This window comes from Oncorhynchus mykiss, chromosome 5 (assembly GCF_013265735.2).
Source record: "Oncorhynchus mykiss isolate Arlee chromosome 5, USDA_OmykA_1.1, whole genome shotgun sequence".
Taxonomy (NCBI): Eukaryota; Metazoa; Chordata; class Actinopteri; order Salmoniformes; family Salmonidae; genus Oncorhynchus; species Oncorhynchus mykiss.
In genome coordinates, this window is record NC_048569.1 from 33,988,547 (window position 1) to 34,012,390 (window position 23,844).

The 23,844-nt window shown below is 47.4% G+C and overlaps 1 protein-coding gene across 14 annotated transcripts in view; it reads left to right on the forward strand.

The window, feature by feature from the left end:
* LOC110523649 (guanine nucleotide exchange factor VAV2) overlaps window positions 1-23,844 on the forward strand; it is a 242,212-nt gene that overhangs the window by 141,774 nt on the left and 76,594 nt on the right. For all 14 annotated transcript variants that reach the window (XM_036977317.1, XM_036977309.1, XM_036977311.1 and 11 more), the window contains exon 3: window positions 20,708-20,766. In XM_036977317.1, the coding sequence (XP_036833212.1) occupies window positions 20,708-20,766 (59 nt within the window). The remainder of the gene's footprint in view (window positions 1-20,707; window positions 20,767-23,844) is intronic.

Consider the following 23,844-nt stretch of genomic DNA (forward strand, 5'->3'; position numbering starts at 1 on the left):
CGTCCACACTCTGACACGTCCATACTCTGACACGTCCACACACTGACACGTCCACACACTGACACGTCCACACACTGACACGTCCACACTCTGACACGCCCACACTCTGACACGTCCACACACTGACACGCCCACACTCTGACACGTCCACACTCTGACTCGTCCACACTCTGACACGTCCACACTCTGACACGTCCACACTCTGACACGTCCACACACTGACACGTCCACACTCTGACACGTCCACACACTGACACGTCCACACACTGACACGCCCACACTCTGACACGTCCACACTCTGACACGTCCACACTCTGACACGTCCACACTCTGACACGTCCACACTCTGACACGTCCACACTCTGACACGCCCACACTCTGACACGTCCACACACTGACACGTCCACACTCTGACACGTCCACACTCTGACACGTCCACACTCTGACACGCCCACACTCTGACACGTCCACACTCTGACACGCCCACACTCTGACACGTCCACACACTGACACGTCCACACACTGACACGCCCACACTCTGACACGCCCACACTCTGACACGTCCACACTCTGACACGTCCACACACTGACACGTCCACACTCTGACACGTCCACACACTGACACGTCCACACACTGACACGCCCACACTCTGACACGCCCACACTCTGACACGTCCACACTCTGACACGTCCACACACTGACACGTCCACACTCTGACACGTCCACACTCTGACACGTCCACACTCTGACAAGTCCACACTCTGACACGTCCACACTCTGACACGTCCACACTCTGACACGTCCACACTCTGACACGTCCACACTCTGACACGTCCACACACTGACACGTCCACACACTGACACGTCCACACTCTGACACGTCCACACTCTGACACGTCCACACTCTGACACGTCCATACAAGCCCGTCTCTCACTGTCTTCACCAGTCCATCTGAAGGCTTCCAGGTTCCTTGTCCACTTTGATGCCCATATTATATATAATGTGTTACCAAAACGTCGATAGAGTAGATAATGACATTCCCTATGCGTGGACTCTTGGGAGACCAGTCCGTTTTCATTTGTTATCAGGTCCCAATTCCTGCGGGTACAGTCATTCCCTTGTTTTTGTTTCCCTACTCAGACTCCCTACCCACTCTGCCTTTCCCATCATATCCAGTAACTTCTGATGAAGGTACCGGTATGACATCTCAATCGGTGACTCCACTAGACCACCCCCCCCCCACACACACCTCCCACTGGCTGCCCCTCTATGCATGTTATTGTGAATCCCTTCATCTGTGAGACTATAATGCAGCCTGACACCCCTGTTACACCCCCCATCCATACTATTATTCCCTCCATTCCCCACACCTTCATCAGGCAGAGTGGGGCTGAAGTCTAACCAGGCAGACCTCTTGCTGAGATGAAACCTGCTTAGACAGCACCGCACCACCTCCTCTTCCACCTCTTCTCTTATCTCCTCCACCTCCTCTCCTCTCTCCTCCACCTCTCTCCTCCTTCACCTCCTCACCTCTCTCCTGCTTCACCTCCTCTCTCCTCTCTCCTTCACCTCCTCTCCTCTCCTCTCCTCTCCTCTCCTCTCCTCTCCTCTCCTCTCCTCTCCTCTCCTCTCCTCTCCTCTCCTCTCCTCTCCTCTCTCCTTCACCTCACCCCACCTCTGCTCCTCCTCCTCCTCCACCTCTCCTCTCTCCTCCTTCACCTCCTCTTACCTGCCTCCTCCTCCACCTCTCCTCTCTCCTCCTCCACCTTTCCTCTCTCCTCTTCCACCTCTCCTCTCTCCTCCTTCACCTCCTCTTTTCTCTCCTCCTCCACCTCTCCTCTCTCCTCCTCCACCTCTCCTCTCTCCCCCTCCACCTCTCCTCTCTCCTCCTTCACCTCCTCTTTTCTCTCCTCCTTCACCTCTCCTCTCTCCTCCTCCACCTGTCCTCTCTCCTCCTTCACCTCCTCTTTTCTCTCCTCCTCCACCTCTCCTCTCTCCTCCTCCACCTCTCCCCTCTCCTCCTTCACCTCCTCTTTTATCTTCTCCTCCACCTCTCCTCTCTCCTCCTCCACCTCTCCTCTCTCCTCCTTCACCTCCCCATTTCTCTCCTCCTTCACCTCTCCTCTCTCCTCCTCCACCTCCTATTTTCTCTCCTCCACCTCTCCTCTCTCCTCCTTCACCTCCTCTTTTCTCTCCTCGTCCACCTCTCCTCTCTCCTCCTCCACCTCCTCTTTTCTCTCCTCCACCTCTCCTCTCTCCTCCTTCACCTCTTCTTTTCTCTCCTCCCCCACCTCTTTTCTTTCCTCCTTCACCTCCTCTTTTCTCTCCTCCTCCTAACATAATCATCATTAATGCCATTGCATCACCATCATCATATTAATCATTGCCAACAGAATTAGGACCATCACACTATTAATAACATGTATTATTAGCAAAGTTATGATATGAGCCATTGACGTCATATAGTTTATATACATTGAAGTCTGTAGGTCCAGACTGGCTCTGAGCCCTGCTGGCTGGCTAGTCAGTCTGTAACTCTTCTCTGTGTGTATGATGGATGGAGCTGGACCTCTTGTGCTCCTCTCTATCCCCCCATCCCTCATATCCCTCTCATTTCACACCCAGTAAGTGCACTCCCTGCCTCCCTGACACCTATTAGACTGATGGAAAGTTGTCTCTCCTATACTTTTCCTATCCAACCCTCCTAACTCATCCTCTAGGACTTAGACTGAGTGATGGCCCCAGTTGTAATCAAACCCTTTATCCAGACACTCAATCAGTCTCACGCTATCTGGAGGATATAGCATTGAGGCACCCATCTTTTGTCTCAGATGTGTCCACTACCCTCTTTATGACATTCTCTACTGCTGGCGATCTTTCTCCATTGCAGGCATCATGGACTCAGACACACCATCTCAAGCTGGGTCTCTGCTGTTTGAGCTACATTGGAAAATTTGACATTCAATGAGGTGTGGAAATTGAACAGCAGGAGTGTAATGAGTATAGCAGAGGAGACGCAGATAGGAAGTCTGAGGGACTGGGACACCTAGGGCGTTTAACGACCAAAGCCTTAGATCGCTTCAATTAAATGTTCCTGAATGGGAACGGAAATGGGAAAGGAAGGCTCTAGCCAGGTTCAGCTCAATATCCACTGGATTACCTACAGGGAGATAAGGAGGATGATGGGCCAATCAAAGTGGAAGGAGCCACCTCACTAGTCTCCCAGACTGCATCTCTCTCTGTCTGAGTCTCTAGCTGACTCAGCCAGTCTCCAGAGGAATCCTCTCCTGAGTGGAAAGATCCTCACAGTGATAAAGGTAGAGTGGAGGCTAAACAGGCTAATTATCTGCTAAGGAATATCTGCGAAGCCAAGCGGAGAGCTCGGCTAGCTCAGGGCTTCATTTCACAAGTTGTTTACATTTTCTCAGGTTTTGTGGATTTTGCTCCACACAATGTGTGCTTTCACTAATCTCTCATCATTTATTTTCTCAAATCTGCCTTGTCGGTCTAAGGTTTTAATCTCAGGTCAGCTGGTTGTGAAATATTTGTAAATATTTTAAGTAGGCCTACTTGAAGTGGGAATTTCTCGAGTGTGTACGGGACAAAGGAATAATCCAACACACATGCACAAACAAAACCACTAACATCCCTAGTTGTGCTTAGTGAGATTTGGTCCACATTTTGGGATGGCTGTTCCTGTCCTGTACACCTGTTCCTAGGTGTACAGGACAGGAGGTGACAGGATCCTAACAGTAATGGACAGGGCTCCTATTGGAATCCCTTTGTTCTGCTGTCACTTTCACTGCTGCTGTGGAAACATCCCGCTGGCCAATCAGCTGGCACTCTCAGGAGTGGCCTCTTTGTCCCTGTCACCACTGGAGAGAGGGCCTTTTATGCCATCTGAATTGCTACTCTGTTTTCCACCTTCCCTCTTTCTTGCTATCTCTCTCTCTCTCTCTCTCTGTCTCGCTCCTGAAGTTCACTTGACAAATATTTAACATGAACTGCTGTTAACACTGACAATGTTTGACATGCAGAAGTATACAGTGAAGAATTGCTTAAGACAAACATTTCTTGTTACTGAGATTAATGTACATGAAAACAAGGTTTATGAAATGTGATACTATAATGTAAACTCCGTAGGTTAATCATTTTAAATCATTTCCAATGCAGTTGCTCATGTTTTTTCATGCTCTGTCGTCCTCCAGGAATCTTCTTAAGCTTACTCTTCACTGTACTGACGAGGAATAGCCCCGACCTAACTTTTCTCTCAGCAGAAATGGACACGCTCGGCTTTATATCATTCCTGCCCAGTAAACATTTAGCTGTGTGATATGGCTTTTAGAATAAGTGGGGGCATCTGAATGGAGGTGAAAGGAAGCAAGAAACAACGTCTGTATCATTCCACTCAGGGCCAGTCAGTTGGAAAGAAAGGATTGCTCCCTGGTGAGGGGCTGCCTTGGTATCATCTCTCTCTTTGTCTCTCTTTCCCTCTGACTGGAGCACTGTGGATTGAATAATCCATTTGTTTTCTGTCAGACACACCAGTGTGCTCTGGGACGTCTGCTGTCTAGAAGTCACGGAGGGGGGCAGAATTGGGGAAGGGTTCCCCTCTCCCCCTGTTTTATCTTCTCCAGCAGAGAGGTACGGGCACACCCGCTCGCCCCCCACAGGATGGTGGGATTACGCAGCAGCCTAATCCCATTCACTATCCTAGTCTCTGATGGGATATCATGCACTAAACATCTATTTGTGTGTTTGTTTGCTGTGTGTGTGTGTGTGTGTGTGTGTGTGTGTGTGTGTGTGTGTGTGTGTGTGTGTGTGTGTGTGTGTGTGTGTGTGTGTGTGTGTGTGTGTGTGTGTGTGTGTGTTTCTGTGTGTGTGTGTGTCTGTGCGTCTATGTCTTTCTGTCTGTCTTCGCCCGTGCACTTCCTGGCAGACTCAGGTGCCCCTCTCAGATAAGGGCTGTGTAAAGGATTTAGCCTCATCATCCCTAGCGCTCAAAGAGTAGCAGGAAAAAAGTCCTCACGGTTTCTCCTCACCTATGCCTGGATGCCTTATCATAGGGCTGTGCTATTCTCCCAAACAAGCCTTCGCTCCAACACTTTCCTAGTGCCAGCTTTGTGTCAGGGCTCACCATAAAGACAACAGACTGCTACTGTGTGACAGAGATGCCTGCTTAGAGAGGGGTGGAGGAAAGGAGACATTCAGAGTCTCCGACATAGTTTATATTACCTCCCTTTCTCTCACACTCGCACTTTCACACTTATCGCTTGCCAGTCTTCATTGTCCTCATTAAGTAAACCATTTTTAATAAAGCAAGAAAGAACCTACAGAGGTCAGTCCAACAAAGTGCAAATGCATGGTTCACTCAATCTATTCCACTGGACATCTGAATGACATTTCCTTGCACTGTCTATGTATCCGCTGGTCTTCTAGGACTCTCTCCTGCTAAACAGAACATCTATTTCTCAGGAACTAATGACTTGGCTCAGAGAGCAGCTGCTTGCTGTTGTAATCTCAGCAGTTTTTTTCTCTGTGTCCACCTGACCAGAACTGCCTCTGTAAATAACCAGCAGAGACAAGAGAGACACACATTACATGTGGAGCTGAACGCTGTACTCTACAGCACCAATATCACCTCAGGATCCACCCAACATCTGCCTAGTAACCAGAGGAGAATGACAGGATGAAGAGGAACATTTATCTTTCATTTCCTTGGTTAGAAGAGGAAATAAACAGAGATCTTCTTCAGGGTTGATTTTGGCCAGTGATTATCCTTTGTTCTTTGGGAAGAAGCGACGGTGTCCTCTTGTCCCTCTCTACCTCCCTGTTAGTTTCTCTCTGTTTGGTTCAAACATCTCTCTCTCTCTCCAGAGAGGAACTTAATGCAGGGATGCCATTAAAATCCTTGGGCAGGCCGCCTAAGCATTTTTTCTGGTCGTCTAGTCCAAACAGTGTAAAATATTATTTATATAAATAATAGTTTTTCGAAAATGCTTTCAGTGCAAACTTAGACTAAAACAAGATATAAAGTATGTAGATTGACCTATATACATTTGGAGTCGTAGGTTTACATACACTTTAGCCAAATATATTTAAACTCAGTTTTTCACAATTCCTGACATTTAATCCTAGTAAAAAATTCCCTGTTTTAGGTCAGTTAGGATCACCACTTTATTTTAAGAATGTGAAATGTCAGAATAATAGTAGAGAGAAAGATTTATTTCAGCTTTTATTTCTTTCATCATATTCCCAGTGGGTCAGAAGTTTACATACACTCAATTAGTATTCGGTAGCATTGCCTTTATATTGTTTAACTTGGGTCAAATGTTTCGGGTAGCCTTCCACAAGCTTCCCACAATAAGTTCGGTGAATTTTGGCCCATTCCTCCTGAAGAGGTTGGTGTAACTGAGTCAGGTTTGTAGGCCTTCTTGCTCGCACACGCTTTTTCATTTCTGTCCACAAATATTCTAAGGGATTGAGGTCAGGGCATTGTGAAGGCCACTCCAATACCTTGAATTTTTTGTCCTTCAGCCATTACTCCGGGGCGGCAGGGTAGCCTAGTGGTTAGAGCGTTGGACTAGTAACCGGAAGGTTGCAAGTTCAACCCTTGAGCTAACAAGGTACAAATCTGTCGTTCTGCCCCTGAACAGGCAGTTAACCCACTGTTCCTAGGCCATCATTGAAAATAAGAAGTTGTTCTTAACTGACTTGCCTAGTAAAATAAAAATATATATTTTTTGCCACAACTTTGGAAGTATGCTTGGGGTCATTGTTCATTTGGAAGACCGATTTGCGACCAAGATTTAACTTCCTGACGGATGTCTTGAGATGTTGCTTCAATATATCCACATAATTTTCCTTACCTCATGAATGCCATCTATTTTGTGAAGTGCACTAGTCCCTCCTGCAGCAAAGCACCCCCACAACATGATGCTGCCACCCCCGTGCCTCACGATTGGAATGGTGTTTTTCGGCTTGCAAGCTTCCCCCTTTTTCCTCCAAACATAACGATGGTCATTATGGACAAACAGTTCTATTTTTGCTTCATCAGACCAGAGGACATTTCTCCAAAAAGTACGATCTTTGTCCCCATGTGCAGTTGCAAACCGTAGTCTGGCTTTTTTATGGAGCAGTGGCTTCTTCAGGTTATGTCGATATAGGACTCGTTTTTACTGTGGATATAGATACTTTTGTACCCGTTTCCTCGAGCATGTTCACAAGGTCCTTTGATGTTGTTCTGGGATTGATTTGCACTTTTTCACCAAAGTACGTTCCTCTCTAGGAGACAGAACGCGTCTCCTTCCTGAGCGGTATGACGGCTGTGTGGTTCCATGGTGTTTATACTTGCATAGCATTGTTTGTACAGATGAACGTGGTGCCTTCAGGTGTTTGGAAATTACTCCCAATGATGAACCAGACTTGTTTTTCTTGGCTGATGTCTTTTGATTTTCCCATGATGTCAAGCAAAGAAGTACTGAGTTTGAAGGTAGGCCTTGAAATACATCTACAGGTACACCTCCAATTGACTCAAATAATGTCAATTAGCCTATCAGAAGCTTCTAAAGCCATGACATCATTTTCTGGAATTTCCCAAGCTGTTTAAAGGCAGTCAACTCAGTGTATGTAAACTTCTGACCCACTGGAATTGTGATACAGTGTATTATTAGTCAAATATCTGTCTGTTAACAATTGTTGGAAAAATTACTTGTGTCATTCACAAAGTAGATGTCCTAACCGACTTGCCAAACTATAAGTGGTTAACAAGACATTTGTGGAGTGGTTGAAAACAAGTTTTAATGACTCCAACCTAAGTGTATGTAAACTTCAACTTCTATTTGTATTTGTTTATAATATAATCTTTGAGAACTAACAACCACCAAAGTAAAAGCTATGCAGTTCGGGAGAATAGAAAATTCACAAAACAATGAATTTAGCAGTATGATTTTGTTGTTATGTTTGAGCAAAAGAACACAGCATTAGCCATCGCGAAATGCATAGAATTGCAAGACATTTTAAAACTGCAACCTTTTCTGTCAGCTCCATGGCAAGATCTGTAGAAATGCAGGAAATTAGTTTAGAAACTGCAACAACAGAAAATGTGTAGAATTGAAGGAAATTGGCTTTAAAATCATTAAATGTCTCTACACCGCAAAGATGGGCGCCTTTAAAATGTTTTCTAAAATTCAGCTGCGTGGATGGGCCAACCGCACCCATTGCCACACCCCCACGCCACGCCCCCTGCCACACCCACCACCTATGTCCCTTTCGTTCTCATCATATTTCCTCAATAGTGTACCACAGAGAACCACCATACAGTAGACCCTGGAGGTCCTGAAGGAGTTGGATGCAGTTTGCTTACGAAACAGCTGGTGTCGATTGTGATGCGCGACTTCACATGGCTTAACATGAAAACATGTGACATCCTACAATGGTCCACGTGTTTCTTCTCACCTGAGACTAATATGAATGTCAATCATATCCGACGAGTGTCAATGGAAACCCACGGGAGTGTATGTCCAGTGTGATGGAACTCCAAAAAAACAACCCTGTGCAGTGATTCCCTCCTTGCTGAAGCCAGGTCTGACTGTGAGGAAGGTGTATGATTCTCCCAGTGTTATGCTTATGAAAGACATGCTGGTTTGGTTTAGTGAAGTCTTAAAGAGGCATGTAGGAGCGTAGACTAGTATCACAGTTAGTCGACTACGACCTGCTCTGTGGCTGTCCCTCCCAACTGCAGTGAGACACACACCCTGATAACATCAGGGTAACGATTTTCTAATGGAAATGTGCCCTGCGGATGAAATAAGAAACCACTTTCTTCTATCGTTCTGCACTTTCATGCCACACACAATTTGTTTGTGTATCGTTTCTCTCTCACAGTGTCTATGGTGGTTACGTTGTGTGAGTTTTGTGGTGATGCGAGACACAGCGTCAGTGTTTGTGTTGAAGGCATTAGCTTAGCTGGGGTTTAAAGTATATTAAACACAAAGCAATGTTTACTCCTCTCTCTCTCAGCCTTGTGTTACAGTGTGTCAGCTGTGAGAAGAGCCTAAAAAGCTGTTTTGTTTGAACATCTGCATCCCAAGGCTTTACCCAATGATGGCTCTACTACGTAGGAGAGGAGAGGGGTCCCGCTGCCGCCCTTCGGGGCTGGACAGGCCTCCCGTCGCCGGCCATGAAAAGACATGAGGAGGAGGGATTAGTAGGGGGGGGGGTGGGGTTATTCACTTGGTCGGCCGCTCTTTCAATGGCAAAACACAACCCTTCTGACCTGCGTGAGCTCTCGCCTGAAGAATTGGGAGGAATCAGGAAATGATCACAGCATCTATTGGCTTGGTAAGAATGCAAACAGACTGCTGGTATAGGGAGAGCTGAGGAGGGGAGGGGTGGCTGTGTACGACTTATTAACTACCCAGTGATGCAATCCTCTCAGGGAGGGTGACTTTTTGGTTTGGCCCATCAGTTGTGCATCAGCATGAATGGATGTTGTCCGGGGATTTTCAGGAGCAGGTGGGCACACTGGCATGCAAGCAATTACACACTCAGACACACACAGTCACACACACACAGTGGCACACAAAGACGCACGCATGTGCACACACACGCATGCGTAATTACTCGCACTAGTTAATCACACACACGCTTGCACCGGCAGGATACAGTATCTGCTACTGTATGACTTTACGGTTGTTGGGAACTATGTCTGCTTCTTTGATATGTGCTTGGCCAGCAAAGGACCAGGATGCAGCAGGGTCTTGCTAGGCCCTCATTGGTGAGTCACTCACATGTCTGTACAGTGCGGTCACCAGCTCCCTTCACATGTTATCCTCCTCATTCATAATACGTGGACTTCATAATAAATGGACAGCGAATAGATTCATAAATGAATACAGTGCCTTGCGAAAGTATTCGCCCCCCTTGAACTTTGCGACCTTTTGCCACATTTCAGGCTTCAAACATAAAGATATAAAACTGTATTTTTTTGTGAAGAATCAACAACAAGTGGGACACAATCATGAAGTGGAACGACATTTATTGGATATTACAAACTTTTTTAACAAATCAAAAACTGAAAAATTGGGCGTGCAAAATTATTCAGCCCCCTTAAGTTAATACTTTGTAGCGTCACCTTTTGCTGCGATTACAGCTGTAAGTCGCTTGGGGTATGTCTCTATCAGTTTTGCACATCGAGAGACTGAATTTTTTTCCCATTCCTCCTTGCAAAACAGCTCGAGCTCAGTGATGTTGGATGGAGAGCATTTGTGAACAGCAGTTTTCAGTTCTTTCCACAGATTCTCGATTGGATTCAGGTCTGGACTTTGACTTGGCCATTCTAACACCTGGATATGTTTATTTTTGAACCATTCCATTGTAGATTTTGCTTTATGTTTTGGATCATTGTCTTGTTGGAAGACAAATCTCCGTCCCAGTCTCAGGTCTTTTGCAGACTCCATCAGGTTTTCTTCCAGAATGGTCCTGTATTTGGCTCCATCCATCTTCCCTTCAATTTGAATCATCTTCCCTGTCCCTGCTGAAGAAAAGCAGGCCCAAACCATGATGCTGCCACCTCCATGTTTGACAGTGGGGATGGTGTGTTCAGCTGTGTTGCTTTTACGCCAAACATAACGTTTTGCATTGTTGCCAAAAAGTTCAATTTTGGTTTCATCTGACCAGAGCACCTTCTTCCACATGTTTGGTGTGTCTCCCAGGTGCCTTGTGGCAAACTTTAAACTACACTTTTTATGGATATCTTTAAGAAATGGCTTTCTTCTTGCCACTCTTCCATAAAGGCCAGATTTGTGTAATATATGACTGATTGTTGTCCTATGGACAGAGTCTCCCACCTCAGCTGTAGATCTCTGCAGTTCATCCAGAGTGATCATGGGCCTCTTGGCTGCATCTCTGATCAGTCTTCTCCTTGTATGAGCTGAAAGTTTAGAGGGACGGCCAGGTCTTGGTAGATTTGCAGTGGTCTGATACTCCTTCCATTTCAATATTATCGCTTGCACAGTGCTCCTTGGGATGTTTAAAGCTTGGGAAATCTTTTTGTATCCAAATCCGGCTTTAAACTTCTTCACAACAGCATCTCGGACCTGCCTGGTGTGTTCCTTGTTCTTCATGATGCTCGCTGCGCTTTTAACGGACCTCTGAGACTATCACTGTGCAGGTGCATTTATACGGAGACTTGATTACACACAGGTGGATTGTATTTATCATCATTAGTCATTTAGGTCAACATTGGATCATTCAGAGATCCTCACTGAACTTCTGGAGAGAGTTTGCTGCACTGAAAGTAAAGGGGCTGAATAATTTTGCACGCCCTTTCCTGTCTTTTCATGTCTTTCCACTTCATGATTGTGTCCCACTTGTTGTTGATTCTTCACAAAAAAATACAGTTTTATATCTTTATGTTTGAAGCCTGAAATGTGGCAAAAGGTCGCAAAGTTCAAGGGGGCCGAATACTTTCGCAAGGCACTGTATAATCACAATACATATCTGAACAGCAGTGATTCACATTCAGATGGGCGATACACTTGAACTGCATCGCTGTGATTGTATTGGCTGAATCACTATGTCAGCTGAAATGCACAATGGTCAGCTTTAGAGCATAGCCGCTCAGGCATGGTATACACTGAGTGGATAAAACATTAGGAACACCTTCTGAGTTTTTAGTTCACCCACTTTTGCTCTCAGAACATCGTGAATTTGTTTGGGCATGGACTCTACACGGTGTGATGTTGGCTGGATGTACTTTGGGTGGTGGACCATTCTTGATACACATGGGAAACTGTTGAGTGTGAAAAACCTTACAGTTTTGCATTTCTTGACACATTCATACTGGTGTGCCTGGCCCCTACTACCGTACTCTGTTTTGTAGTGTACATCGGGATGGTGCATGTTTCCAAGGACAGAGAAATCCATACAAAGGAAGGTGGATTTCTCGTTACTTGGCTACAGTTTTCCAGTGTGGATTTATGTCCGCTCTGCTATCAACCTCTCTCCTGACCCTCTTATCTTGACTGAACCTTACCTAATCCCCATCGCTGGGAGCACCTGTCTCACTGACCATTACTGCCCGGCAACCCGCCTCACAGGCTATTTTACTATTGATCTGTGTGTGTGTGTGTGTGTGTGTGTGTGTGTTAGTGTGTGTGTGTGTGTGTGTAATACACCATGGGAAGTCACACAAGAACTAGCTGGTCCATGTAGCTCAGATTCAGTGTGAAATGGGACAGGTCATGGGAATGACAGCAGCACATTGGTGGGTCTCAACAAGGCCAGAAAGATCTATGCAGGGTAATTTGTACATATTACCCACCGTGGCCTTTCCTTTGAAGCATAGCACAGGTCCAGATCAGATTGATTTTAGGCCCCTGATAAAAACATAGTTTGAGTTTCAGTCGTGTGATGATGTCACAGTGTAGGCTATTTCTTATGTCATTACGAAGTAGTACGGGCAGAAAACCTGTCAACCTTATTGACAGGCTTAATCTGTAATATCCCATTATTATTTTCATCTATAAGGATCATGCAAATTTATAGAAACTATATTTTCATGGGTTTTATGCCTTATAGGCTTACTGCCATGTTGACTGACTGAGTGAGGGTTGAATGGGGTGTTTGGGACAGTGCCCGTGCCTGTGGACCTAATGGCTTCAGGCTTTGACGGGATGTGCATGGTGAAATCCCCCATAATCACAGCTGCACTGATGCTTTAAGGGGCGCTTTGAGAGGATTTAGCGCTAATGCTAATGTCCAGGTGCCAATCTGTCTGCAATCAGGCTTTACAGCACAGGGCTGGCAATCGCTAACTCAGAGACGAAGACATGGGCTTTACATACAGCAGTTAACTGAACAGTTAGCCTATATTGCATGGAATAAAGGCCATCCAGTTGAAACAGCGAACACTGTTCAGTGTCGTAGAGGTTTGTGTGGGTGTGTATGTGTGTGTGCGTTAACCTTCTTCGCAGAGCTGGGGCCTGGATAGACTGCGTCTGCTCCTGCTGGCCCCATGCTCTGGGACACACACAGGACTGGGCTGTCCATTTTTGATGATGTCAGGGAGCCGGGAACACTGCCATCTGTTTTCTCCTCTCCACTTGGTCCTCTCTCTTCTCCTCTTCTCTCCTCTGCTGTCTCTGGCATGATGATGGGCCCAACTGTGCTGCTGTCACACTGTGGGGTGAATGCTTCATAAATATCACACCAGGGGGGAGGTGTGTGAGCGTGCCTCTGTACCCTGGAAAGAGTGCGAGAGGGGTGTAAAATGGATCTGGGTGAGATGTCCTATGAATTCATTTCACTGCTGGTGTGCGTCCAGTACTTACAGTACATTGATTGTTGGTGTGAGATGTGATGTGTCATGAATACATGTAATTGGCTGTTGTGGTATGTGGACACTGTGACCTGTCAATAGCATTGTGAGACATTGTTCTGTTTCTAATCAAATCACCACCCCTCTGTGCCCACTGCCGATAGCATTCAGCACCATATTGTATTTGTTTTGACACACGATAGATGATCATGTAAATTAACCCACGTCTAGTTGTCAGGGTGGCTGAGTATTTGATTGGTTGAGACTGGTCACATGGGGTTCCCAGCTGTGACGGTGACCACATGTTTGCTTGTCCCAGAAATGGACTGTGACACGTGTTTGTAGCTGATTCGTCTATACATATGTATCCCCCACCCCGCTCCCCTCTGCCCCCTCTGCTCTAAACAAATGAAGTCTAATGTAAACAATGCATGCATGTGTCATGCTGTACTCCAGGAAGCATAAGGGAGGCTGGTCCTGCCATGGATCCCCAGTCACAAGCTTTTGGCTTGGCAGCTCCTTCCTTACTGGAGGGGGAAGGCTGAGGGTGGTGGGGCAGGGCCAGTTCTGGGGTTGGGAGGGGGTGAGGCTGTGGGTGGGGGTGGGGGATGGGGGAGGTAGGATGGGTAGAGAGTGTTATTGCCACTCCATCTTGTGATGATTATTTTTCATATTTCGTCGACTCTGGGTGAGAGAAGCTTTATTCTCTGGTCTGTCCCGCCCAGAGTTGGGCCTCCCATGGCACCATGACTGAGACGAGAGAGAAATCAATAATGTGGAAAAAGACAGAGAGAGAGCCTTTGACTGGTCTGCAGGATAGGACAAAGAGAGTAGAAGAGTATAGGGTGGGAGAGGAGGACTGGGTGTCAGACAGTGAGGAAAGTGAGGAAGGGGGCAGAGGTTAGATAGAAGGATGAAAGTGTAGAGGTTAGATAGAAGGATGAAGGGACAGAGGTTAGATAGAAGGATGAAGGGGCAGAGGTTAGATATAAGGGTGAAGAGGCAGAGGTTAGATAGAAGGGTGAAGAGGCAGAGGTTAGATAGAAGGGTGAAGAGGCAGAGGTTAGATAGAAGGATGAAGAGGCAGAGGTTAGATAGAAGGGTGAAGGGACAGAGGTTAGATAGAAGGGTGAAGGGACAGAGGTTAGATTGAAGGGTGAAGAGGCAGAGGTTAGATTGAAGGGTGAAGAGGCAGAGGTTAGATTGAAGGGTGAAGAGGCAGAGGTTAGATAGAAGGGTGAAGAGGCAGAGGTTAGATAATCAAATCAAATTTTTATTTGTCACATACACATGGTTAGCAGATGTTAATGCGAGTGTAGCGAAATGCTTGTGCTTCTAGTTCCGACAATGCAGTAATAACCAACAAGTAATCTAACTAACAATTCCAAAACTACTGTCTTGTACACAGTGTAAGGGGATAAAGAATATGTACATAAGGATATATGAATGAGTGATGGTACAGAGCAGCATAGGCAAGATACAGTAGATGGTATCGAGTACAGTATGTACAAATGAGATGAGTATGTAAACAAAGTGGCATAGTTTAAAGTGGCTAGTGATACATGTATTACATAAGGATACAGTCGATGATATAGAGTACAGTATAGACGTATGCATATGAGATGAATAATGTAGGGTAAGTAACATTATATAAGGTAGCATTGTTTAAAGTGGCTAGTGATATATTTACATCATTTCCCATCAATTCCCATTATTAAAGTGGCTGGAGTTGAGTCAGTGTCAGTGTGTTGGCAGCAGCAGTGGCTGTTTAACAGTCTGATGGCCTTGAGATAGAAGCTGTTTTTCAGTCTCTCGGTCCCAGCTTTGATGCACCTGTACTGACCTCGCCTTCTGGATGATAGCGGGGTGAACAGGCAGTGGCTCGGGTGGTTGATGTCCTTGATGATCTTTATGGCCTTCCTGTGACATCGGGTGGTGTAGGTGTCCTGGAGGGCAGGTAGTTTGCCCCCGGTGATGCGTTGTGCAGACCTCACCACCCTCTGGAGAGCCTTACGGTTGAGGGCGGAGCAGTTGCCGTACCAGGCGGTGATACAGCCCGCCAGGATGCTCTCGATTGTGCATCTGTAGAAGTTTGTGAGTGTTTTTGGTGACAAGCCGAATTTCTTCAGCCTCCTGAGGTTGAAGAGGCGCTGCTGCGCCTTCTTCACAATGCTGTCTGTGTGAGTGGACCAATTCAGTTTGTCTGTGATGTGTATGCCGAGGAACTTAAAACAGATAGAAACAATAGAAGGGTGAAGAGAACGTATTGAGAGACAGAGAAGGGGGGGGGGGAGTAAATAAAAAGAGAGTGATTTACATGATCTGGCCTTAACCAAGTGATGGGACAAAAGTCACCTAATACACTATTCTCTACAGTAGCCATTTTCATGCAGATTTCCAGTCTCAGTCCAAAGTGCATTATGAGTGCCTGGTAAGCGTCTGTGTAATAGAGTATAGCCAATGTTAGAGGCAGCATGGCATGTCTGCTCATTACATGGGTCTTTAGCCACACGGAAAGCAACACTTCAGCATTCAGACTCCCCACAGTGTTTTAAAAGGCTGACAGATGCAAGCCTATACATATTCATGTCCTGAAAGGGACAATGGAGCAGCCATAACGTCCATTCACCATCGTAGTGTATGGCTTACCATATCGGTCAGGTATTCATTCCTCTGGGTGGTTGAGCCACGCCATGGTCCTTAGACTGGTGCTTGGTCCTAACCCGCTTCACACTAGCACTTAGCCTGAGCTCCACCTGCCTTTGAAGCACCCTAGACTCCCATTGAAGTTAAACACTTTCATTATGCAGTTTAGAGCGGAGAGCGGAGGTGTATAATGATGGAGGGAGGGGAGAAGGGAGAGAGTAGAGAGAGGAGGTGTATAATGATGGAGGGAGGGGAGAAGCGAGTGAGAGTAGAGAGAGGAGGTGTATAATGATGGAGGGAGGCGAGAAGGGAGTGAGAGTAGAGAGAGGCGGTGTATAATGATGGAGGGAGGCGAGAAGGGAGTGAGAGTAGAGAGAGGAGGTGTATAATGATGGAGGGAGGGAAGAAGGGAGAGAGTAGAGAGAGGAGGTGTATAATGATGGAGGGAGGGGAGAAGGGAGAGAGTAGAGAGAGGAGGTGTATAATGATGGAGGGAGGGGAGAAGGGAGAGAGTAGAGAGAGGCGGTGTATAATGATGGAGGGAGGGGAAAAGGGAGAGAGTAGAGAGAGGAGGTGTATAATGATGGAGGGAGGGGAGAAGGGAGAGAGTAGAGAGATGAGGTGTATAATTATGGAAGGAGGGAGGGGAGAAGGGAGAGAGTAGAGAGAGGAGGTGTATAATGATGGAGGGAGGGGAGAAGGGAGAGTAGAGAGATGAGGTGTATAATGATGGAGGGAGGGGAGAAGGGAGAGAGTAGAGAGAGGAGGTGTATAATGATGGAGGGAGGGGAGAAGGGAGTGAGAGTAGAGAGAGGAGGTGTATAATGATGGAGGGAGGGGAGAAGGGAGAGACTAGAGAGAGGAGGTGTATAATGATGGAGGGAGGGGAGAAGGGAGAGAGTAGAGAGAGGAGGTGTATAATGATGGAGGGAGGGGAGAAGGGAGTGAGAGTAGAGAGAGGAGGTGTATAATGATGGAGGGAGGGGAGAAGGGAGAGAGTAGAGAGAGGCGGTGTATAATGATGGAGGGAGGGGAAAAGGGAGAGAGTAGAGAGAGGAGGTGTATAATGATGGAGGGAGGGGAGAAGGGAGAGAGTAGAGAGCGGAGGTGTATAATGATGGAGGGAGGGGAGAAGGGAGAGATAGAGAGAGGAGGTGTATAATGATGGAGGGAGGGGAGAAGCGAGTGAGAGTAGAGAGAGGAGGTGTATAATGATGGAGGGAGGCGAGAAGGGAGTGAGAGTAGAGAGAGGCGGTGTATAATGATGGAGGGAGGCGAGAAGGGAGTGAGAGTAGAGAGAGGAGGTGTATAATGATGGAGGGAGGGAAGAAGGGAGAGAGTAGAGAGAGGAGGTGTATAATGATGGAGGGAGGGGAGAAGGGAGAGAGTAGAGAGAGGAGGTGTATAATGATGAAGGGAGGGGAGAAGGGAGAGAGTAGAGAGAGGCGGTGTATAATGAAGGAGGGAGGGGAAAAGGGAGAGAGTAGAGAGAGGAGGTGTATAATGATGGAGGGAGGGGAGAAGGGAGAGAGTAGAGAGATGAGGTGTATAATTATGGAAGGAGGGAGGGGAGAAGGGAGAGAGTAGAGAGAGGAGGTGTATAATGATGGAGGGAGGGGAGAAGGGAGAGTAGAGAGATGAGGTGTATAATGATGGAGGGAGGGGAGAAGGGAGAGAGTAGAGAGAGGAGGTGTATAATGATGGAGGGAGGGGAGAAGGGAGTGAGAGTAGAGAGAGGAGGTGTATAATGATGGAGGGAGGGGAGAAGGGAGAGACTAGAGAGAGGAGGTGTATAATGATGGAGGGAGGGGAGAAGGGAGAGAGTAGAGAGAGGAGGTGTATAATGATGGAGGGAGGGGAGAAGGGAGTGAGAGTAGAGAGAGGAGGTGTATAATGATGGAGGGAGGGGAGAAGGGAGAGAGTAGAGAGAGGCGGTGTATAATGATGGAGGGAGGGGAAAAGGGAGAGAGTAGAGAGAGGAGGTGTATAATGATGGAGGGAGGGGAGAAGGGAGAGAGTAGAGAGCGGAGGTGTATAATGATGTAGGGAGGGGAGAAGGGAGAGAGTAGAGAGAGGAGGTGTATAATGATGGAGGGAGGGGAGAAGCGAGTGAGAGTAGAGAGAGGAGGTGTATAATGATGGAGGGAGGCGAGAAGGGAGTGAGAGTAGAGAGAGGCGGTGTATAATGATGGAGGGAGGCGAGAAGGGAGTGAGAGTAGAGAGAGGAGGTGTATAATGATGGAGGGAGGGAAGAAGGGAGAGAGTAGAGAGAGGAGGTGTATAATGATGGAGGGAGGGGAGAAGGGAGAGAGTAGAGAGAGGAGGTGTATAATGATGGAGGGAGGGGAGAAGGGAGAGAGTAGAGAGAGGCGGTGTATAATGATGGAGGGAGGGGAAAAGGGAGAGAGTAGAGAGAGGAGGTGTATAATGATGGAGGGAGGGGAGAAGGGAGAGAGTAGAGAGATGAGGTGTATAATTATGGAAGGAGGGAGGGGAGAAGGGAGAGAGTAGAGAGATGAGGTGTATAATGATGGAGGGAGGGGAGAAGGGAGAGAGTAGAGAGAGGAGGTGTATAATGATGGAGGGAGGGGAGAAGGGAGTGAGAGTAGAGAGAGGAGGTGTATAATGATGGAGGGAGGGGAGAAGGGAGAGACTAGAGAGAGGAGGTGTATAATGATGGAGGGAGGGGAGAAGGGAGAGAGTAGAGAGAGGAGGTGTATAATGATGGAGGGAGGGGAGAAGGGAGTGAGAGTAGAGAGAGGAGGTGTATAATGATGGAGGGAGGGGAGAAGGGAGAGAGTAGAGAGAGGCGGTGTATAATGATGGAGGGAGGGGAAAAGGGAGAGAGTAGAGAGAGGAGGTGTATAATGATGGAGGGAGGGGAGAAGGGAGAGAGTAGAGAGCGGAGGTGTATAATGATGGAGGGAGGGGAGAAGGGAGAGAGTAGAGAGAGGAGGTGTATAATGATGGAGGGAGGGGAGAAGCGAGTGAGAGTAGAGAGAGGAGGTGTATAATGATGGAGGGAGGCGAGAAGGGAGTGAGAGTAGAGAGAGGCGGTGTATAATGATGGAGGGAGGCGAGAAGGGAGTGAGAGTAGAGAGAGGAGGTGTATAATGATGGAGGGAGGGAAGAAGGGAGAGAGTAGAGAGAGGAGGTGTATAATGATGGAGGGAGGGGAGAAGGGAGAGAGTAGAGAGAGGAGGTGTATAATGATGGAGGGAGGGGAGAAGGGAGAGAGTAGAGAGAGGCGGTGTATAATGATGGAGGGAGGGGAAAAGGGAGAGAGTAGAGAGAGGAGGTGTATAATGATGGAGGGAGGGGAGAAGGGAGAGAGTAGAGAGATGAGGTGTATAATTATGGAAGGAGGGAGGGGAGAAGGGAGAGAGTAGAGAGAGGAGGTGTATAATGATGGAGGGAGGGGAGAAGGGAGAGTAGAGAGATGAGGTGTATAATGATGGAGGGAGGGGAGAAGGGAGAGAGTAGAGAGAGGAGGTGTATAATGATGGAGGGAGGGGAGAAGGGAGTGAGAGTAGAGAGAGGAGGTGTATAATGATGGAGGGAGGGGAGAAGGGAGAGACTAGAGAGAGGAGGTGTATAATGATGGAGGGAGGGGAGAAGGGAGAGAGTAGAGAGAGGAGGTGTATAATGATGGAGGGAGGGGAGAAGGGAGTGAGAATAGAGAGAGGAGGTGTATAATGATGGAGGGAGGGGAGAAGGGAGAGAGTAGAGAGAGGCGGTGTATAATGATGGAGGGATGGGAAAAGGGAGAGAGTAGAGAGAGGAGGTGTATAATGATGGAGGGAGGGGAGAAGGGAGAGAGTAGAGAGATGAGGTGTATAATGATGGAAGGAGGGAGGGGAGAAGGGAGAGAGTAGAGAGAGGAGGTGTATAATGATGGAGGGAGGGGAGAAGGGAGAGTAGAGAGATGAGGTGTATAATGATGGAGGGAGGGGAGAAGGGAGAGAGTAGGGAGAGGAGGTGTATAACTGTTTCCTCTGTCTCTGGCGGGGTACAGCTGGCATCGCCATGGCCATGGAGGCACAAACACACCCAGGAGTGCATAATGAGGCGTGGAAGCAGAATTTTGGCGGTTAGGAGGGGTTGGGACGGGCTCCATCATATGTCTGTATTAGCCTTGGAGGAGCCTCCAGCACGCCATCTCAAAGCCCGCCAAACAGCCACCCATAAGCCCACTCACATGTGACTCACGACCAGCATTGAATCAGTTTAAATACAGGCACGCTTTTAACCTTGTTACACCGCACTGGTTTCACCAGAGGAGAGAGAGGGAGAGGTAGAGAAAGAGAGAGAGCAGCGTGAGAGAGAGAGGGAGAGGTAGAGAAAGAGAGAGAGCAAGTGTGAGAGAGAGAGGGAACATGGGGGGGGGGGGGGGGGGGGGGGTCTGATCTGAGTAAAGTGGCCCACGTCTGTGACTGTGCGGGGGCATTTGGCACCACATGTCTCTGGATGTCATCATTAACATGGTGGCCTGCATTATGCTCACACACAATCCTGTGTGTGGCTGCGCATGACGATGTTGCTAAGAAACACCACATTGCTCTCCTCGCTCGTCAACACATTAAGTTTAACATCTATTCACCAGATTTAGGCGGAGCAGACGTGCCTGTCTTACTGACTGAGTGAGGAGATGCTGACTGTGTCGCCGACTGTGTTGTAGACTGTGTGTCTGACTATGACCGTGTCATTGACTGTGTTCTCTCTCTGCTGTGTGTTCCAGGTGATCTCAGCCCTGTCCAGGATCTCCCACCACAGCATCGCACAGATCAAGGGGATCAGGTATGTCTTCTCTCCTCCCATTGCCCATTTGAGAAAGAGGAACATTGAATATGTTCACTGTATCGCTCAATCAGAGACGGTTGTTTAATTGTGGTAACAGGTTAGATCTCGGCCCACTCCTACTTATACCACGGCCTCTATTGATAACCCGTTCTGGAAGGACCACATGGAAGTCCAGTATCAGATGGCTCAGATCACATCTAAACTCTACCTCATATCTCTTTGTGTCACATCAAAGGAAATAGTTCACACTAGTTTATTGGGCGCTGCGAAACCGCTTTCTGATTTCTCTTTATTTGTTCAATCTGTTCTCCCTGCTCGCTGGCTCCACAAATAAAGCTGTTTCATCCTGGCGGGCTGGGTAATGAGTTGATGGAGCGTGTCCATTAGGCCCCATGCCAGACCAGGGAACACAGAGACGGGCTCTGGCCATTAATAAATACTACACAGCTTGGTGAGAGGTGGCTAAGTCACTTCTGTCCTGTCTGGCCAGCCCAGTGTGGTGAAAACAAATCACAGCCTGTTTGGTTCCTTTACGTTGTTGTCAATTAGCAGACACTCTTATCCAGAGCGACTTACAGTATTGAGTGCATTTGATTAGATTTTTTGTACTGGTCCCCCGTGGGAATCAAACCCACAACCCTGGCGTTGCAAGCGCCATGTTCTACCAACTACCGACTGCCCTCCAGAGTGCCATTTGGGGAAAATGTAATTTAATCCAAAACACCCTGGTATGTACAGTACCAGTCAAAACACCCTGGCATGTACAGTACCAGTCAAAACACCCTGGCATGTACAGTACCAGTCAAAACACCCTGGCATGTACAGTACCAGTCAAAACACCCTGGCATGTACAGTACCAGTCAAAACACCCTGGCATGTACAGTACCAGTGAAAACACCCTGGCATGTACAGTACCAGTCAAAACACCCTGGCATGTACAGTACCAGTCAAAACACCCTGGCATGTACAGTACCAGTCAAAACACCCTGGTATGTACAGTACCAGTCAAAACACCCTGGCATGTACAGTACCAGTCAAAACACCCTGGTATGTACAATACCAATCAAAACACCCTGGCATGTATACAGTACCATCAAAACACCCTGGCATGTACAGTACCAGTCAAAACACCCTGGTATGAACAGTACCAGTCAAAACACCCTGGCATGTATACAGTACCAGTCAAAACACCCTGGCATGTACAGTACCAGTCAAAACACCCTGGTATGTACAGTACCAGTCAAAACACCCTGGCATGTACAGTACCAGTCAAAACACCCTGGTATGTACAGTACCAATCAAAACACCCTGGCATGTATACAGTACCAGTCAAAACACCCTGGCATGTACAGTACCAGTCAAAACACCCTAGCATGTACAGTACCAGTCAAAACACCCTGGCATGTACAGTACCAGTCAAAACACCCTGGTATGTACAGTACCAGTCAAAACACCCTGGCATGTACAGTACCAGTTAAAACACCCTGGTATGAACAGTACCAGTCAAAACACCCTGGCATGTATACAGTACCAGTCAAAACACCCTGGCATGTATACAGTACCAGTCAAAACACCCTGGCATGTACAGTACCAGTCAAAATACCCTGGTATGTACAGTACCAATCAAAACACCCTGGCATGTATACAGTACCAGTCAAAACACCCTGGCATGTACAGTACCAGTCAAAACACCCTAGCATGTACAGTACCAGTCAAAACACCCTGGCATGTACAGTACCAGTCAAAACACCCTGGTATGTACAGTACCAGTCAAAACACCCTGGCACCCTGAAATTGTTGCCACCCCTATTCCTAGCCTGTTCAACCTCTCTTTCGTGTCGTCTGAGATTCCCAAAGATTGGAAAGCAGCTGCGGTCATCCCCCTCTTCAAAGGGGGGGACACTCTTGACCCAAACTGCTACAGACCTATATCTATCCTACCATGCCTTTCTAAGGTCTTCGAAAGCCAAGTCAACAAACAGTTTACCGACCCTTTCGAATCTCACCATACCTTCTCTGCTATGCAATCTGGTTTCAGAGCTGGTCATGGGTGCACCTCAGCCACGCTCAAGGTCCTAAACGATATCTTAACCGCCATCGATAAGAAACATTACTGTGCAGCCGTATTCATTGATCTGGCCAAAGCTTTCGACTCTGTCAATCACCACATCCTCATCGGCAGACTCGACAGTCTTGGTTTCTCAAATGATTGCCTCACCTGGTTCACCAACTACTTCTCTGATAGAGTTCAGTGTGTCAAATCGGAGGGTCTGCTGTCCGGACCTCTGGCAGTCTCTATGGGGGTGCCACAGGGTTCAATTCTTGGACCTACTCTCTTCTCTGTATACATCAATGAGGTCGCTTTTGCTGTTGGTGAGTCTCTGATCCACCTCTACGCAGACGACACCATTCTGTACACTTCTGGCCCTTCTTTGGAAACGGTGTTAACAACCCTCCAGGCAAGCTTCAATGCCATACAACTCTCCTTCCGTGGCCTCCAATTCCTCTTAAATACAAGTAAAACTAAATGCATGCTCTTCAACCGATCGCTACCTGCACCTGCCCGTCTGTCCAACATCACTACTCTGGACAGCTCTGACTTAGAATACGTGGACAACTACAAATACTTAGGTGTCTGGTTAGACTGTAAACTCTCCTTCCAGACCCATATCAAACATCTCCAATCCAAAGTTAAATCTAGAATTGGCTTCCTATTTCGCAACAAAGCATCCTTCACTCATGCTGCCAAACATACCCTTGTAAAACTGACCATCCTACCAATCCTCGACTTTGGTGATGTCATTTACAAAATAGCCTCCAATACCCTACTCAACAAATTGGATGCAGTCTATCACAGTGCAATCCGTTTTGTCACCAAAGCCCCATATACTACCCACCATTGCGACCTGTAAGCTCTCGTTGGCTGGCCCTCGCTTCATACTCGTCGCCAAACCCACTGGCTTCATGTCATCTACAAGACCCTGCTAGGTAAAGTCCCCCCTTATCTCAGCTCGCTGGTCACCATAGCATCTCCCACCTGTAGCACACGCTCCAGCAGGTATATCTCTCTAGTCA